This window comes from Macrobrachium rosenbergii, chromosome 14 (assembly GCF_040412425.1).
Source record: "Macrobrachium rosenbergii isolate ZJJX-2024 chromosome 14, ASM4041242v1, whole genome shotgun sequence".
NCBI lineage: Eukaryota > Metazoa > Arthropoda > Malacostraca > Decapoda > Palaemonidae > Macrobrachium > Macrobrachium rosenbergii.
The window spans coordinates 38177783-38196924 of NC_089754.1; the positions used below are offsets into that span (position 1 = coordinate 38177783).

Genomic DNA, 19142 nt, shown 5'->3' on the forward strand with positions numbered 1-19142 from the left:
ATAGTTCAGCAACGGAAACACATCGTTCAGTATGCCTTGAGATTTCAGAGGGGAATTGTACTGCCTCTCTGCAGCTCCAGGATGTCTTTTTATTTATTTGCTCATAAATATACTCAGGGATTGCTGTTGGTTGTAGTTCTTATCTTTTATGGTAGTATGTCAGCTATAATTGTAATTTTGCAAAGAAAAGTGCAAAGAAATATTAGAAAAAACATGTACAGTATATCTCCCCATGTCAGTAAATCTCGCAAATATTTTACAACAAATATACTTAGAATTTGTTACTGATTTTAGTTATCTGTTATGATATTGTGTGTGCTGTAATTATAATTTTACAAAATAAGATAAAATAAATTATTAGAAAAAACATGCATAACTTGATAAAATTAAAGGATTTTGACAAAGGAAAAATCTATTTCTGGGGAGGGGCCCGTGTCACCTGGTGAAATAATCCATTCAGCACTTATTTCTAGGTAATTCCGTTGCTAGATACCAGAGAAAAGCTAAATGTAAAGCTGGGGTTACTACCCCCAGAGCGAGCTCCAAGAAATGGAGTCGTATATGGTAAAGGGTGAGATTGTCACAATCACGGGACCCTGCCCTATAAAGATTCCCAATGTCAAAAGTCCCAACGAGAGAGGTGCCGATACAAGCCCATGCACTACTCGTGGACTGTACACAAGGCAACACTAGTCGCATTCCATGTTAGCACCCACCCCACTAGAATGATGTTTACCATGGGAGGGAGAGAATGAAAAACAGGGTGGGTCACCGGGTGACACGGGCCCCTCCCCAGAAATAGATTTTTCCTTTGTCAAAATCCTTTTTCTGGATCGGGGTCCCGTGTCAGCCGGTGAAATAATAACAGAGAAATAAACATCATTCTTATGCTATTAAAGACTTAAATAGAGACGTTGAAAACTAGGAGAATTCTACCCTGAACATTAGTAAGGTCCTCTAAATTCATGTAATGAAAATAATGTAAGTGGTCACCATCTAAGATCATGAGCTTTAGAATTGAACCTGAATAGGCTTGTATTAAGAAAATACTTTCTGCCTAATAGCAGACACAATGACAGTAACCCCCCTTTTTTTTTAAAAAAAGAGAGGATCTGACAAAATTGCGAGGTCCTGTCTAAAAAAGCCTGTAAGGAGAAAACTGGGCACAGAAACAGACCTTGTAAAAGGGGAGTACTTTCCAAGGTGACCACCGAAAATGAGGACCTTCAACTGTAGATAGAAAGTTAGGGTGAGGAATTCGCAACACTACCCCTGATGAGGGGAAACCAAAATGATTGGTTCCGCTAGACAGGGCAGACAGTACAGGAAAACTAACACTAGAAGCTAAGCTGATTAAAAATTTTGGGTCTTCCCCAACAAGGAAAGGTAAGAACAAGATGATTGTTGGTTACATATTTTTATGAATGCCTTGTAAAAGGGTTGTAAATAGTCACTTTCAAGTACACCATGTGCATTTGCATATTTTCATCCCTCCTCCTATTGATGTGTTTTTTCTTAAATTGGCCAACCTTACAGTTTGCCCGGTCTGGGGGTGTGCTTGATATATATTTAGCCTGTCCCCTAAGGGTTAATATGTGGTAAACACAAATATTCCACGCAATATCTTATGATTCTGCTCCAGCCCTGAAATGAATTTAGAAGGGATGTAAAGCTGTGCAACAATAAATACTGTGCTGTACACTTCCATAAGATACCTCTAAGAACAATGCAAGAATCTTAAACGCTGAGCTGTCGACACTTTTTTTATTTGTTATTGTACATGCACTTATGTCATTATGTAGTAGTTTAACCATGTGTATAGGGTAAAAATCTATATACAGAGCCCAGAAGGGATTACTGTCGAATCCTTATTCAACTTATCACAGATGCATTGATTTTTCAAGCCATGATACATACCTTTTAAAAAAAGCAGGAGGTAAAAATATAAAACTTCACATCTCTTCCTTATCAAGAAAAATCAGACATGTTTCTGTGAATCTTGCAAAACAAAAATTGTTATTTACAGTTAATAGTACATTTCTGTGGAAAGCACTCCACTAATAATTACAGCAATAAAAAACACAAGTACCAGCATATACTCTTATACACTGATCTAAGTTTGAGAGAAAAAGGATGAACCTACCTTACTGAATTTTAACAAAGCCTTTAGTTCAGCAGGTAAAAAAAAAATCAGGCTTTTTCACATTGCCTTGATAAAGAGTGCATTGCAAACGGCTTAAACAGCATAAGGCAATGAACACTATCACCTCTTATAAAATTACAAGTACAAAAGAAAAATACATTTTTCACCGACATAAAAACTGCCTTGTCTTCTGAAATTGTATTATTATTTGAGGACCAACTGATTAAACGGAATATTTTTGTAAAATCATGTACCCTCCCCTAGTACCATATGCTAAAGGGGAGAAAATACCACTTGCCAAAATGAGTTCTTCATTGCTGAATGCTTTATGATTACAGGTTTATTTTACAATTTAAAGAAAAGCAACTATTCTTTTCCACACAAATACACATCAATAGCAACACCAAGGCAGAAGCAAGTTGAAGTCCTAAAGGTATTTTGTAAATTGCACACAATTTCTACATTTTTTATATGTATAATCAGAATTATCAGAATCATGTTCTCTTAGTTTATGAAGCACCGCATTTTTCTTTTCTCAGGATCAAGAATCTAGCAATGACTAAAAAGTGCAGTATTATATATGTTCATATTCATTTGGCACATTTTTAGATACTGTGGTATTCTTGAGTAAAAATTTTTGTTCCTTTTATGGTCTTTAAAGGCTTAGACTCTTCATGAGTAACTAGACTGGAAGGTGGCTCTGGGAGGGCACTGAAGATAAGCAGACATTATGTGGTGAAGTTACCATTTGGAGTTGAATTAATGAGTGGAGTCCATGATGCAAGGTAAAATATCTATAAAAATATATACACTTTCCAATCATGAATCAAAGCCTTTGGTATGGCAGCTTATGTTCAACACATTCAAAAACAATCTCTCACACAGATATGGATGTGTAATAAACATGTTTGCAAAATCTCACTCTACTCAACAACATATAAGAAGTAATGTCATGATTACTGAGCAAAATATAACTTATTGTAGCCAAATGAAATCTGTTTTGTGATATACTACCAACTTTACAAAGAGAATCCTTAATCTATTTACATAATATACATATCAAAAGTATTGTATCAAAATCCCTAATACATTACGCTTTCTTGCTCATTCCCCTTTCACAGAGTGGAACAATAACTGGGTGCAATATGTAAGCCTTCCTGGGTAGGGAAAGAAAGAAGTTAATATTATTATTACTGTATTAAGCAAGGTAGTTCAGCAATATTCAGTAAAAAAAAAAAAAAATAAAGCTATTTTATTGTATATTGGCAAAAATGATGATGTAGATAAATCTGTTAGTGAGAAGGAAAAAAAAAAAACTTACTTAGTAGATTCTGGACAAATGCTGGTTTGTTTTCCCAATAAACAAAAAGGAAGTATGCTGGGATACCAGAAGCCGTTATGAGGATACCCATTCCAACTTCAACAGGCCTTACGTAGAGTGGGAGGAACACCAAGAATCCACATATCATGAGAAACAGGATTGGAATGATGATGCTGACCTGAAAAAGGAAAATAATTTGAATTCACATCTCTAATAAACTGTAACATAAACAGTAATGTATAGCATGTTTTCTTCTTGTGGGGGTGGGTTACTTACTACATTGCCCCTTCAGTTCTTTTTTTTTTTCAACTTGTATATCTGTTCCCTTTTTTGTCAACTGTGAATGGATCCGTAAGGAATGCCCTAAGCATATAGAAACTTGACTCTTTGATGGTCTGTAAAAATACACCACAAAAATAATCTGCTGAACAGTGCCATACAGTAATCATATTTTGGCTATAATTTCATTTTTATCCTGATCAGTACCAATTAACTTTAAAAAATCATGGTATGTACACACCTTGATAGGTCTCTCCATTCCTGGGTTCTTCCACCTAAGGTACAAAAGACCAGCAATACTACAGAGGATGAACATGCTCTCAACAAAGCTAGCATATTCAATTAAACTATAGATGTTTGTTGTGCACAAGTAACCAAGAGATAGAACACCCTGAAAAGAAAGTGTACCTCTGTTAAGCCTTGTCATTACAAATACCTTCACCTTTATAGTAACACAAAAAAAATCCTTCACTCTTCATGTCATCCATATCAACATTAGCAATTAACATGAAACTGATTAAGGCCCTTAAGCACTGTACTCACTAAGAAAACTAGAGATGAAGTTGGTGTATTGCATTTATAGTTGATCAGAGCCAAGCAATCAGGGAAATGTCCTTGTCTAGCACCAACAAAACATAATCTGAAAAAAAAAGGCAATAACAGAATGATATTTAATAATTAAATGGTATTCTGCACTACAAGTACATAGGATTTCAAGTAATATATTATTTATAAAATATCTTGGAATTAAAAATATTTTAAAACCCAAACATGATGCAGTTGTTGGTGTGTAACATTTTGATACAAATAATGAATGAGTTACCTTGATGATGTCATAATGTGGACAGATAAGCCACCAAATGCTGAGAGTGCAACAAGAATGGGCATTACCCAACTTCCATATGACATCAACTTGTCAGCAAATGTCTAGAAAAAAAGAAAGAGAGGGCATAAAGAGATACATATTGGTAGGTTATAAAATGACACACTGGATCTTAAATAATATTATGTCTGGGCTATGTATATCATTCTGAAATACCCCATGTAGAACTGCTTTACATGTCCCTAACTGTAATTTCAGTTTTTTTACATTATTATTAACAAAATATCCTAATGTTAAAAATTTTCACTCCTGATCATAAAAAAATATATCAATATCCACAGCTCTAAAGTTATGGGTAATAAAATTTAATTCACGGAAAGTCTGCAACTTCATATGCCTACTAAATCAGTAAAATTTATCTTTAGGTGTACCTGAATGCCCTTAATCAGCTAAGCCTGAAGGAAAATAAAAAAAAGGTAAATGCTTCCAAACCAATCATATTCGTTAAAAAATAGAACTGTAATTACTGAATTAATTAAAATATTTAACGTATGATTTCTTTGGTTTGAAAAGAGTACATTGTTGACATTTACCAGCAAATAAGTATACCACCCAAATCCTGTATAAAGTAATGGTCTGTCAAGTACAGTAATTATGTTCCCTTGACATCCTAAATAAATTAATGTTTTACTCACCACAGCAATAGCATCAGATGCCAGCATAGCTGTTGGCGTTAAAACTGCTAAGTATGCTATGTTGGCCAGAACATAAACACATGTTACTAATGGCAAAGATATATAGATGGCTCTTGGCAAATTTCTGAAACATGGAAACCATCATTAGAACTAAAAGTACATTACATACAGTACATACTGAATTTGAATGTAGTGTATGACTAATTTCTTAAATAAATTTGATGTTATAATCATGTTAGCATATCTCCATTCAAATTCAATTCTTGGACAAGAAATGACTGAAGATATCATAATAATTATTAAAATTAGTAAAGTATAACAAGGTAAAGTATGACAGTTACTTACACAAAAGGATTCTGTAATTCCTCTGTCATAAAATTCAGGTAATTCCACCCTGCATAAGAAAATATACCTGAGTAGAAAGACACTGCTATCTGGCCAGGCTCCGTTGAAGTGCCTTCAAATGCATTTTCAAAGTTCTGTGTATTACCTATAGGGAAAAAGACAAACTTTTTAGTGTATAAAGTTATTCCAAAACCGTTATAGTCACTCCTTACAGAAAATGTTCTTGTATGTTACTTCTTTCAAAACTGATAGGTATATTAAGCACATCTGAAGTAATGTTAGGTAATCATTGACAGACTTCGGTAAATAATCATGCAAATTGCCTCTTTATATGTCAGCTTGTTTTCACACAAACCCATTACTTTTACATAGGCTATATATCCTTGTGTCTGTGGAATGCCAAGATGCTCCATGACAATAGGAAAAAGAACCCACTGCCCTTGGTAGATGGTGTCCCTGCATCTGCCTCTCGTATTATGTCTGTTTGCCAGTACAGTAGTTCCACTTCAGTTTCCTCCTGACTTGCTTTAGACTTTTTTGCTTTTGGTTTAATTTTTATTTTTCATCAATGTTTTTCATTTCTTTTTTGTAGTACCTAGATTTCATTAATATTTTATTGTAAGTGTTCATTTACATATACTTGTGCACTTTTGGTGTGCCTTCTCGCATTATAACTTTTTATTTGTGATATCTTAATGCATATTTATTAATGTCATTATCCCTCAGCTACAGTGCTTAATATTATATGCTAACCAAAGTACAGAATACTTGTATTATACCAGTATACTAAATTTGCCTTCCATTTTCTTTTTACCCAGATGCAAAAGTACATACCCATGAAAAGGTGCACCATTCCAGCAATGATGACGAGAAGAATTGCACCAACTTTTGTGACCATGAAAAAATCTTGTAGCTTTGTGGTGATTTTCACATTCCAGCAGTTAATAAATGTTAAGAAACCTGTTGGAAGAAAAAGAATGAGACATTTAAAAAAAAAAGGTTGATGAAAGAGTACTGATAAATAATCTAAATGTTACATACATAAATGTTAAAAGTAAAAAAATGTTCAGAAGTAGATTGCTGAGCCTCAGAGAGAAATTTTCAGTAATTTCTTATCACTTACTAGTACAGTACTTGATACTGGACCTGCATAACTAATAATGACTTCTAATATTCTGTAATGCAAAACTCACTGTCACTCAGGATAAAGATGGGTCTCAAGCAACTGTAAGTTTTCCTTTTTTATTGGAGTAACAGAAGGAAATTGTAGGTTAGGATATATGGGATATACTGGTTTGTATTTTGAATAATGCAGCTTATAAAGTTTATAAAAAATTCTACGAAATAAAATAATAGGTGGAGAAAGAAGCAAGAAAAACAAAATAAAAATTATTGCATTAAAAAAAACACTGTACCATAAATAATGTACAACATACAATAGAATGAAACATTATAATTTTTCCTTCATTTTGCTTTAACATCCCTAACATATTACTGCAGATATCTGCATAAGGAAATAACTCTGATGTAAAGCTTGAAGATGACAGAGTGTATGGAACATTATTCTTTTTGCCTGTACTAACAGAATGTTAAATTTTTAGTCATGTACAAGCAAAAACAGGCAAGAATGTTATTCCTTTCTGTTCTTTGCACTAAAAAGCCAAACCAACTACAGTAAATAGGTACATATGAAAAAAGATGCGCAGACAAGTCTATAAAAATTCATGGTTAAAGTACTATTGAAAGAGTCTGATAGTTGTATCATCTGCAAACATTGCTGGAGGAAGAAGTTGAATAAAGGAGCAATAATCTGTTGCTACCAGTTCCAACTAGTGACCACCCAAGAACTCGTAAGTGAGGTACTGTACTACAGGTATTTCAATTCTTTAAAAGTCTCTTCAAACCTTGCCTAAGAAATTCAGTGCTTAAGTAAAATGAGGGTTCATATTTATGCACAAAAGTTAAACTTCAACGACAGCTTGTTATGCTCTGAAAAGTTGATATAAACTTCATGATACTTACAGATTGCAAGAGCAGCTATAAGTCTAATCGCTGAATCCGGCATGACACATTCAGGGAAGAAAGGCTGTATTACATATTTTGCAAATGTGAGACCCATGATGGCATTGGTGGTTGGTCTGTAAAATATGGTGCACTTGATAGTATATTGTACCTCGGAACATCAGAAACCATGATACAGTAACACCTCAATTTAGCCGATTTCTGTACTTATTAGCTGCCATATGATTGTTTTTTGCTATGCTACCATCTCAGATACATGTGATACGTTTTTAGATATATTTCTTAAATTGAATGCTAAGTATCAAGTACAGTTCAGTTGATGTTACAAAGTTCAGTTGATGTTACAAACTAAGTGGAAATGCTGTCAGCTGTAAGATAACTAGAAAATACTGAAGTGTAGACTATGATATGGACCTTTGTTACTTGTCAGAAAGGCCAGACCCCGTTAAATTAAGGTGCTACTGTATAAATATTAGATAATAGCATTAATAATTATTCATTAATTAACCACGTCTTTGCAGTACAAGATGGGAAAATACCAAATGACGTGATCTACTGACTCACCAGTCAAAACTATATTTTTAAAATTTATGGTAATATGTAACCCTTTAAGCCACAGAGAGAAAAATTAAGTGACAATCATTTAACATATTCAATTCACCAAAATTATAGTTATTTAAAAATACAGCAAAAATCTGCACCACTGATACTTACACAAAGATAAGGTTGGCATCCCATAAAAATAGAAATGATGGTAGGGAACCAAATGCAGTATTGATGTAAGCATAATCACCACCTGACTTGGGTATACTAGTGCCCAGCTCTGCATAGCAAAGGGCACCAACCATGGACAAGATGCCACAGAGTATCCAAACAACTAAGCTCATACCAACACTTCCAGTTTCTTGTAAAACACCTTTTGGTGAAATGAAAATACCTGGGGAATAAAAATGATTATTTTTTAGATATAGGATATACTATGTGCTTTACAACACCTGTTTTTTTTTTACTGTATCAAGAATATGGTAACTTTAGACAATTGTCTTGTAAGAACAAGCATCTGTTCAACTATAACCTACCAGCCTCTTTACATAAAGGGAAAAAAATCAATGTGACAGTAACACAAGACTGAAAAATATTTCTAATGAAAAAATTTGTTTACAAAATGATCTACAGGGCAGTAATTTTTTGTGTATAATGTTAACTGAATAAAAATTTCTAGCAAGAAAAAAAAAAATGGGGCCTTGAAAATAATTTGGGAAGTTTCTAATGACCGAAGAGAGCTCTATGCCAACCTAAACACTGGAAGGTTCAGAGCTCTCCTGTTCTCATGGCAACAGCACCTGGACACCTTGTAAGCACATCTGCTGAAAATGGCAGTTTTCTTTCACCCAATGAGGGTAATTATGATTTAGACAAGCATCAGAAGATTTCCTGCTTGGCCATCTTCCATAAAACTTTCTCCTATGACAACTCCAAAAGACAGCCCGAAACAATAGGCAAAATATAAGAACTATCATCAAATTATAATACTAACTTTCTCTTGAGATTAATTGCTTTGTGCTTGTGCTTCAAGACATTGGGTGTTATGTTTTGCATAATGTTAGCCTTAAAGTGCTACTTGCCACTAGTGACACTTTGCAGTACTAAAGGTCTTTCAATTCTTGTACTTTTAAAACCAGCAGCACTGGAAATGCACTATCTTAAAGTATCATTCTCCTTTGCCTTATCTATTTCTAATTAGGGAGAAATAGGAAGGTCGTCCATCTGTTTGTCTCTCAGGTTCACCATACTTTTGTTTGTATGATAATGGTCGGATTTCAGTCATGTTTTTAAAGTACGCATTGAGGACAATGTATGATAAATTGTAAGATGGTTATGATGGTCTAGCTTACACTTTTTCTTTTTTTGAAAAGCTCCAGTCATTTTTACAACTCCAGTAATTTTTTTTACAAAACTAGAATTTGAGAATTATCATTTGTCTATACAAATATTTAGTAATTTCTAATATAATTTGTTATTAGCATAGGGAATATCTCTGATTTTGAGAATTCTCCACTGTGCACATACTCATTAAGTTATTCTAATTATGTTTTGTCATATGGCATGCTTCAATAGGATCTTGATTTAATCATTATTTTTAGATTAAATCTCATATTCTTGTAAAGCCTGGATTTTGAAAGCTGTCTCATATTGTGTAATAGATGCTCCAGGAGATGTCAAATCTTAGATTTTTGCATCAAAACTAGGATTTTGTTACTTCTCTTGTCTACCAACTACAGTATTAAGTGATTTTGAGCAGTCCTTTGCACATACAGGAAGCTTGCTTTTGACATGATATGGATTGTCAAGCAAAATTAAGAACAATGGCTGCCCTATATCAGGGAGTTTTAATTATCAAGATACTGTAATGCCCTTTTAGGCTTGTCCCATATGAATGTGTGCATATGATGAATACCACTGAAGACAAAAAATTCATGCTAGTGCATTATTTACAGCTGCTATGGTCACAAAGTTAAGAAAATAAAGGTTGATCCCTTACCACAGGCCTATTAAGATAGGCAGAGCTGGCTGGCTATGACTATCATCATGGGTTCACTAATACAGTAACGAAATATGCCACTGCCATCATCTCACCTGACCCGATGATGATACCGATGATAATGGCCACACCTTCTAAGAGACCCAGCTCCTTCTTCAGCACAGTTTTCTCAGTGTCTACTATTGTTTTGTTTTCATCTGACGTCGGAGTAATGGGCTCCATCTCAGCCGTCAACGGCTCCGTTGTATCACTGGCTGGTATCCTCCTTCCCGGCATGATTGCGGTATCTGTTAAATGCAAAAGACCATGTTGAGCCAATGCAGTAACTGTAAATACCTCCCCAAAGATTCAAGCCTTTACATAAAATGATGTTGCAGTCTCCAGCAAAATACGGAAATATGATATTTTAATGATAAAATAAAGTTTGTTCATACTTACCTGGCAGCTATATATATATCTGGCAGGTAAGTCTCATGAACAAAACAGAATGTTAAAATAAACTGACCCTAAAAACAAAAAGTTGTTTTAAATGAACATGTAGATTCTATGGTGATGCTTTGGAGGACTGAGAACAAGAAAAATTGTACAGAAAACAGTGAGAAACTTTGTTTACCAAAGAAATCAGAAAGGGTTTACTGCAACAAGATCAAATGGTGTTAATCCAAAATGGAATACTGTAACTAGTGTGTGGTATGTTGCACTGCTTGTTACAAGCCATAATGTATTCAGGTAGTTCAGGCTAGTGACCATGACACCAGGTTGTTGCTTGAATATTTTTATCCATCTCTTGGACGACTGTTTAGTAAATGTTTCTATTTGCTTGGACTTCTGACTATTTAGTATAAATATTTTTATTTTCTGGGACATCTGAATGTTTAACATACATAACAAATGAAAGCACCTTAACCTGTTGATTTTACCACTAACTACAAATATTATCCAAAAAGAAACCACAATCGGTAAGATACAAGACAGAACAGAGAAGTATTTCTGTAGTATGTTAGTTTCTGAGTGTTATCTGATGAAGATTTTGCTGGTATTAATGATAATTTCAAAATAACTTATGGTTACATGGGAAATACAGTGTCAGTGTAAAGTTTAAATCAATTATATCACCTGAACATGTGGTTAAATATTACTGCTCATCAGCATCTGCAGGCTTTATTAACTTTTCCAACAGTTCATTCTCAAGGCATGAAAAATTTCCTTAATAATCTGAAAGCTGTCCAAGATGATAAAACCGACAGTACAGGTACCTTTGGAGATATTCTCTAGCAAATGTTACTACTGTATCAAAAGAAATTTGATGCAAAATTATACAAATGAATAAACTGATTCACTATGAGAATGGAAACATCTAGTAAGCCATTTAAGTGTTTTTTGAGAAGGGAGAGCACATTTAGAATGGTTTTTGCAACAAAATTTAAGCGCAATCAGCATGACAGCTTAACCTATTCGTTTTTAATTCTAGAAATGATAAGAAAGTTGAAACAACATTTACTAAGCCTATAGTAATTCCAGGGATAATGCTGATATAATAAAATTGATTTTCAAGCCGCAGAGTTGCAGAATTGATCCTGTTCTAAGGTTACCAACTTTTTTGATGGTGAAATGTATTGGATTTTTGTCACAAAATAAACTAATATTAAGCTAGTGATAGTGAATGTGGTAGCTAAGTTCTGGGTGCAGAGGTATAAATTTGTTTTTCAAATCTGCCATCAGTTTTCAAAGGCCTTCAGAGGTAATTTTGACACATGTTGACTGTTTTGATGTGTTGGTCAATTTGCACACTCAAGGTTCACAGGCTAGCAATTTCCAAACAAATCTGAGGGTGTAGCCTTCTATATAATATTGAGGAAATCTTAACAAAAAACAAAAATTACTTCAGCAAAATAAAAACCACGTTTTTAAAAGCTTATGCTCCTAATGCCCTCATCATTGCTTTTATGAGAACTAGCAAAGACAAAAATAAAACAACCCAAAAACTTAGCTATTAATCCAGGTGATTGTTTCGGCTAACTTTTATGGCCTACTCTAAATATAATAGAGCCATTAATGCAGTTTTAACCAAATTCTTGGCTGCCACTGTATAAACAGAGAAAAAGGTTTGCAACAAAGAAATGAAATATCGCAAAAGTCAGTTGAAAGAAGGAAATGAAATAATCTGCAACAGCAGACTAACAACTTCAAAGAACAGATTCCCTCATTTAAACAACTAATTGGCCTTTACATTCTAATTTCTACTAGAGGTAAGTCCTCATAATTTGAGAGAATTGGTCAGTTTTCTAAAGCTATAAAACTAAGGACTGGCAGTAGTCAGAATATTGAAGAAAAGTTAAAAATGAGACGAAATATTTAAACTAAAAGCCTGCCAACACCTGACCCAAGACGTTGGTATTTAATACTGACGCAATATCCACGACTTTTCACAGGATTGATGCTGTAAAGTCCCCGCTCAACGGGTTTTCTATAGTGAACCTCCCGTTTTCTAGGGTGCCTTTCCCATGAACTTAGGTCATGCTAAATAGCCATATTTTATCTACGTAATGTTGTATCTGTTACTTATTCATTTGTGCCTGTTTATGTTGTACATGTCTCAAAACATTATTGTGTCCATTCTTGTAATTTTATTTTTACATGTTATTTGTATTTACCTGTCCTGTTTCACAATGAGAACAACTGACCTTGGGTCACCTGTATCCTATTGTGTGTCTTTGTATGACGTACGCACGCCGCTTTATAAGTGGCCTCCTCTCCCAATAAACCAGCAGTACATGCGTATGGGCATATGCAGGAAGGCCTCCAGCCCGTGGGCCTCCCCCCTCCACATGGTGCAGAAACCGGACGGTTCCTGGAGACTATGCGGCGACTACAGGCAGCTCAACCTCGCAACAGAACCAGATCACTACCCCCTTCCAAACATGCAAGATCTCACGGCCTCTTTTAATGGGGCCAAAATATTTTCTAAATTAGATCTGTTGAAGTCCTACTTTCAGGTACCAGTAGCTCCAGAGGACATCCCCAAAACCGCCATCATCACGCCCTTCGGATCCTATGTCTTCGCCTTCTCCACCTTCGGCCAGAGGAACACAGGGCAACCTTCCAAAGCCTGATTGACAGCATCCTGGGGGACCTGAACTTCTGCGTTCTGTTATGTAGATGACATTTTGATTTTTTCAGATCCCACAAAGAACACCTGCGACACATCCGGAAGGTCCTGCAGCGCCTGCAGGAGAACGGCCTCGTCGTCAGGTTCGATAAATGCACCTTCGGCGTTGAAAGAGTAGACTTCCTGGGCCACGAGATATCCGGGGGGTCACAGCCGTTGCCAGGCTCCCCACCCCTACCTCCATCAAGGCCATACAGGAATTCCTTGGGATGGTCAACTACTACAGGAGGTTCATCCCCAGGGTCGCACACACCATGGCCCCCCTGACGGAGATCCTGAAGGGCCACCCAAAGACCTTAGTGTGGGGCCCTGACCAACAGTGGGCCTTCTCCCTGATGAAGGCCACCCTCGCCGAGGCAACCGCCTTGGCCCACCAGGACCCCAACGACCCCTCCAGCTGACGACGGACACCAGCAACGTCGCCTGTGGGGCCGTCCTGGAGCAGGTCGTCGCTGGAGCCCCCTAGCCTATCGCCTTCTTCAGCAGGAAGTTCAGCCCCGCAGAGTCACGCTACGGCACCTTCGACAGGGAACTCTACACAGTGTATCGGGCAGTACATCACTTCAAGTTCCTCCTGGAGGGCACGCCCTTCACAATCTGGACGGACCACCAGCCGCTGGTCCACGCCCTCACAAAGCGGGGAGACGCATGGTCTTCCAGGCAGCAGCGGCATCTCGCGGAGTTCACCTGCACAATCAAATACCTCCCCAGCAGGAAGAACCCTGTAGCAGACGCCCTCTTGAGGATCGAGCTCAACGCGGTGCAGCTCGGGATCGACTACGAGGACCTCGCCCGGGAGCAGACACCGACCCAGAGGTTCCAGCCTACCGCACCACCATCACGTCACTCAGGCTGAAGGACGTGCCCCTTGCCCCTGGGGAGCCATCACTGCTGAGCGACATAAGCACCGGCCAGCCCCGCCCACTGGTGCCTGCCTCCTGCCGCCGTCTGGTCTTTGACGTCATCCACGGGCTGTCCCACCCCTCCAGCAGAGAAGTTCGTCTGGCACGGTATGCGGAAGGATGCAACGGCCTGGGCGAGGCAGTGCATCCGGTGCCAGACCAGCAAAGTAGGGCGACACACTGAGTCGGGGGTGGGCGAGTTTCCCCAGCTGGGGAGGCGGTTTGGACATATCCATGTCGACATGGTAAGCCCCCTTCCCCCATCAGGTGGGACCAGGTATCTCCTGACGATCGTCGACCGCTCCACCAGGTGGCCCGAAGTGACGCCCATGCAAAAAGCCACTGCCAGTGCGTGCGCTGAGGCCCTCCTGTCCAGCTGGATCAGCCGGTTCGGTGTCCTGGACCACATAACAACCGACAGGGGTCCAGCCTTCCTGTCCGAGCTGTGGACCGCCCTGGCACACCTGCTGGGGACCTCTCACCACAGCACCACCGCCTACAACCCTGCGGCCAACGGATTGGTGGAAAGATTCCACAGGTCCCTGAAGGCGTCCCTCATGGCCCGCTGCACCGCCAAGGATTGGAAGTACCAGCTGCCTTGGGTCCTCCTTGGGCTGAGGAATGTCCCCAGAGCCAATGGCAACCTGCCCGCAGCAGAAAAAGTCTATGGGGAGCCCCTCGTAGTCCCGGGCGAGCCCATCACGGGGGATTGCCACAATCTGCACTGACAGCCCAAAGGCTCCGTAACACGGTTGGAAAGTTTGCCCCCTGCCAGCGGACGTATACCGACAGGACGTCGCCTTTCATGCCTCCCGGCCTGTCCTCCACCACCCACCTCTTCGTCAGGAACAATGCCGTCCGCCCGCCCTTAACCAGGCCCTACAGGGGGCTATTCCGCGTGCGGTAGAGTTGTGGGATAGCACTCGCTAGGCCCGAGTTCGAGTCTCCGGCTGGCTAATGAAGAATTAGAGGAATTTATTTCTAGTGATGGAAATTCATTTCTCGCTATAATGTGGTTCGGATTCCACGATAAGCTGTAGGTCCCGTTGCTAAGTAACCAATTGGTTCTTAGCCATGTTAAATAGGTCTAATCCTTTGGGCCAGCCCTAGGAGAGCTGTTAATCAGCTCAGTGGCCTGGTAAAACTAAGGTATACTTAACTTAGCTGGAGAGAAACAATAAATCATTCCAGTTGGCCATCCATGGGACGGACGACTGGATGTCTATAGACCGCCTCAAGCCCGCCCTGTTGGAGGAAGATGTCGACGATACCACGCAGTGCCCTCCGCGGGAACCGTCGCCCCTGCATCCAGCCCAGCCCAAAAGAAAGTCGCACGGCCGCCCCCGGAAGGCCCCTGACCCGGACAGCGCCACAGCCAGCCGCTCCCACTCACACTGCACCCCCCAGCTGACATCGCGGAGCCACAGCACTCTCCAGCGCCCCAGCAGATGCTTACTTAAATCAGACGTTACCTACGTCTTGGGGGGGAGTATTGTAAAGTCCCCGTTCAACGGGTTTTCTATAGTGAACCTCCCGTGTTCTACGGTGCCTTTTCCATAAACTTAGGTCACGCTAAATAGCCATATTTTATCTATGTAAAGTTGTATCTGTTACTTATTCATTTGTGCCTGTTTACGTTGTACATGTCTCAGAACATTATTGTGTCCATTCTTGTAATTTTATTTTTACATGTTATTTGTATTTAACTGTACTGTTTCACACTGAGAACAATTGACCTCAGGTCACCTGTATCCTACTGTATGTCTTTGTATGATGTCCTCACGCCGCTTTATAAGCGGCCTGCTCTCCCAGTAAACCAGCAGTACATGTCCACTGCTCTCTTCTTTAGCACCTCTCACAATGCACTTAGTCACTTGACAAATCTGTTGATGTTGAAGGTTTGGATTTAAAAGCACTGGTAGACACTGCTAGAGTTCACCTTATAAATAAAATGTTTTAGCGGTCTAACCAGGTAATCAATGCTGGCAAAGTAGGAAAACGGACTTCAAAGCTATAGCAATACAGAAGCTCGAAGACACTTAAAACAGAAAAAGTCTTGATATTTGAGATTTATAAATAAAATAATTCCATTTTTGATGGCTAGAAATTGTATCTGTGTTTTTTTAGAATGGAGTTGATATGAAAATGTTTCCAAATATGATCAAAGCGGACATCCTTCGAGTAGAAAGACCAAGTTCTATTTTTACATGTTTTTATTTAACTTGACTTCTGCGTCTGTCTGTCGCCAAATCTTGTAACTCAATTTTCGACCTGTTCCCTTCGTCCGATGGACGTGAAATTTTGCACGGTACTCAATCCCGGTGGCAATACAACCTTCCATGATCAGTAGGCCATACAATCTCAGATTTGTAAGACACTTCGGATTTTTCAAACCTTCTTTGGCTCGACAGGATAATTTCGTTAGCTACAGTCATAAATCGGTTAAATTTTGTCAAAACTAAAAAGTATATAAGATAAAAAATATATATATATATATATATATATATATATATATATATATATATATATATATATATATATATATATATATTTTTAAAACACCCTATTATGAAAATGTACTAAAAAGTAACAAATAAATCTTGTGAGACACAGCAGGATTTTCTTACAGTTAATCATGTCCACAAAAATAAAAGCGTGGGTGCCAAACATGTTAGGAAATGCTACAAATGAAAAATATATATATGTTTAATTTCTTTTAGAGCTTCTTCCCATGTTTGGCGTCCATGCTTTTATTTTTGTAGACATGATTAATTGTAAGAAAAACCTGGTGTCTCAAAAGATTTATTTTTCACTTTTTAGTGCATTTTAATAAAAGCGTTTAAAAAAATTTTTTTTTACTATTTTTTTATTACCAAAAGAATAGACGTTTTCAATGTGTTCTGCCAAGATTCAAAATACTAAAACTTCTCACTCGCAGTGAAATGGTTATTGAAACCTACCTCAATCCAATAGGTGAAACCTGTATTGTACCGGATATAACTTCCCAAGTTCTTTGGAACCTGACAGCGTAATTCAGAAGGATGAAGACCAGATATTGGAACAAGCAACTAGTTCAACAAAGGACACAGTGATTTATGTTAAGGTCGTGATTATCTGTGTAAGTCTTTCTAGTTCCACAAGGACGCATTTTTTTTTTTAGCGATGCTGATGAATGCTTTAGACACGTTCAGTAAAATTCCAGTCAGCCTCTGTTGACTTAGGAAATGAAATTGTGTGCTTTATAGCTAGTCAACTGTGATGGGACACAACCAGGAAGCAAAGGGGCATTGAGCCAACAACCTCGTCCTAAAAGACTTGCTGAGTCTCTTACTAAGGGCAAATGGCGTAAACATGTATATACATATTTTGGTAGAATTCTGATTGTCATCTCTTAATATTATAGCAAGGAGTTTTTCACTCAACTTCAAATTAGCAAACTACTCTCTAGCACACACACTATACGCATATCCACACAGACACGCACACGAACAACCACACACACACACAAACACACATACTAACCTAGATCCTACCATTACTACCGCCAATCTACTGTCGCCCGAGTTGGCAAAGAATTGGGCCAAGTTACGTAAATTTTCTTACATCCCTGCATTAAGTGAGATCAAAGATCACATAAAAACCACCTACACGTAATCACACCAGACGAAAAAAAAGAAACGTTTTAATTGTGCTTGGAGGCTGCATCTCAAAGAGTAAGGTGACAGAGAGGGGAGCAATGGCAGATCTATTTAAAAACCCATCGAAAAGGAGTGAAAGGGAAAGTTAATGTGCCACAAGGAAAGATGAAATCAAGACAGGTTCTGCATCACACAGAGAGAGACAGTAGACGAATATTAAACATGCCACAATAAAGACCGAATAAATCTGGTTCGGCGCCTCCGAGACACATGAGTTTGTACTCAGTGGGTATATATTCAGCACGTGAAGGCACCACATAAATCCAGTTCTGTTCCCTCATGACTTTGCGCGCACTCGGCTCGCCTTACCTAATAAAGGCCGGGGATCGATCCCACTGGATGAATACTTTGGCATAATTACTGAAAAATCCATTGTGCATCGGTTGACATAATTTGTGAACTATGTTGTCGACTGTGGCGGGTTGCAGGCAGGGCAAAAGGCATGGGACTAGCAACCTCACCAGCCAAAAAGGCTTGCCGTAAACCGGAAATTAAGGCCCTCTGGAGCTCAACCGGTATCTAAGAGAATTTGAACTTCAAGTGGTATTAATATTACTCTTCTAATTATGAGCAGAGCTTTTCAGCCGGTTTGGTTATTCTTAAGTGAAAACAAAATCAAGGGATTGGTCATCGCAACAACGCCAAATAATGCTGGTCTAAATACTCATTATTCGCAGTCACACTGACACAGTACACCGGTGCGTTATATGACGCCTGTTTGCCAGCTAATGAATTTAAAACAGCGTATACCAAAAACCTACGCTTTCTTATACAAAAATACAAACCTATAGACGGATGCAATGATGCAGCCGTACATTATAAACATAAGTAATATCCTTCATTGTCCCTCACACATACATACACAGACTCACGCATTAACTGAATTAAAAATTGTGTAACTTCAAAGTATTGTACATAACCTTATTTACAGTGACAGTGTCACTTCTCTACAATGATATGTATGCCTACTTCAGAGTAACAGAACTCATAAATAAAATATTAAGTCCTATTTTAGAGTTTCTCCCATGGAAGAAGCTCTTGTCCAGAAAATATCTACAACACCCCTTCGTGGATCTCCACAGACACACACTTTGCCTTATGTCTCTCTTCTCCTCGCAAATTTATAGACATCCTTCCAAGGTAAGATTTTTATTTTATTAAGGGCATAGTATTTTTCTCTTTATCCTAACAAAGAAAATTGAT

The 19142-nt window shown here is 38.3% G+C and overlaps 1 protein-coding gene across 4 annotated transcripts in view; it reads right to left on the reverse strand.

The window, feature by feature from the left end:
* Positions 1 to 1348: 1348 nt before the first annotated feature.
* gb (genderblind) overlaps positions 1349 to 19142 on the reverse strand; it is a 62746-nt gene continuing 44952 nt past the window's right edge. For all 4 annotated transcript variants that reach the window (XM_067116476.1, XM_067116478.1, XM_067116479.1 and 1 more), the window contains 11 exons: positions 10266 to 10457; positions 8343 to 8565; positions 7629 to 7744; positions 6441 to 6566; positions 5607 to 5751; positions 5262 to 5385; positions 4567 to 4670; positions 4287 to 4383; positions 3985 to 4134; positions 3465 to 3642; positions 1349 to 3300 (listed from right to left, as the gene is read on the reverse strand). In XM_067116476.1, the coding sequence (XP_066972577.1) occupies positions 3248 to 3300; positions 3465 to 3642; positions 3985 to 4134; positions 4287 to 4383; positions 4567 to 4670; positions 5262 to 5385; positions 5607 to 5751; positions 6441 to 6566; positions 7629 to 7744; positions 8343 to 8565; positions 10266 to 10446 (1497 nt within the window). In that variant the 5' untranslated portion in view covers positions 10447 to 10457 and the 3' untranslated portion in view covers positions 1349 to 3247. The remainder of the gene's footprint in view (positions 3301 to 3464; positions 3643 to 3984; positions 4135 to 4286; positions 4384 to 4566; positions 4671 to 5261; positions 5386 to 5606; positions 5752 to 6440; positions 6567 to 7628; positions 7745 to 8342; positions 8566 to 10265; positions 10458 to 19142) is intronic.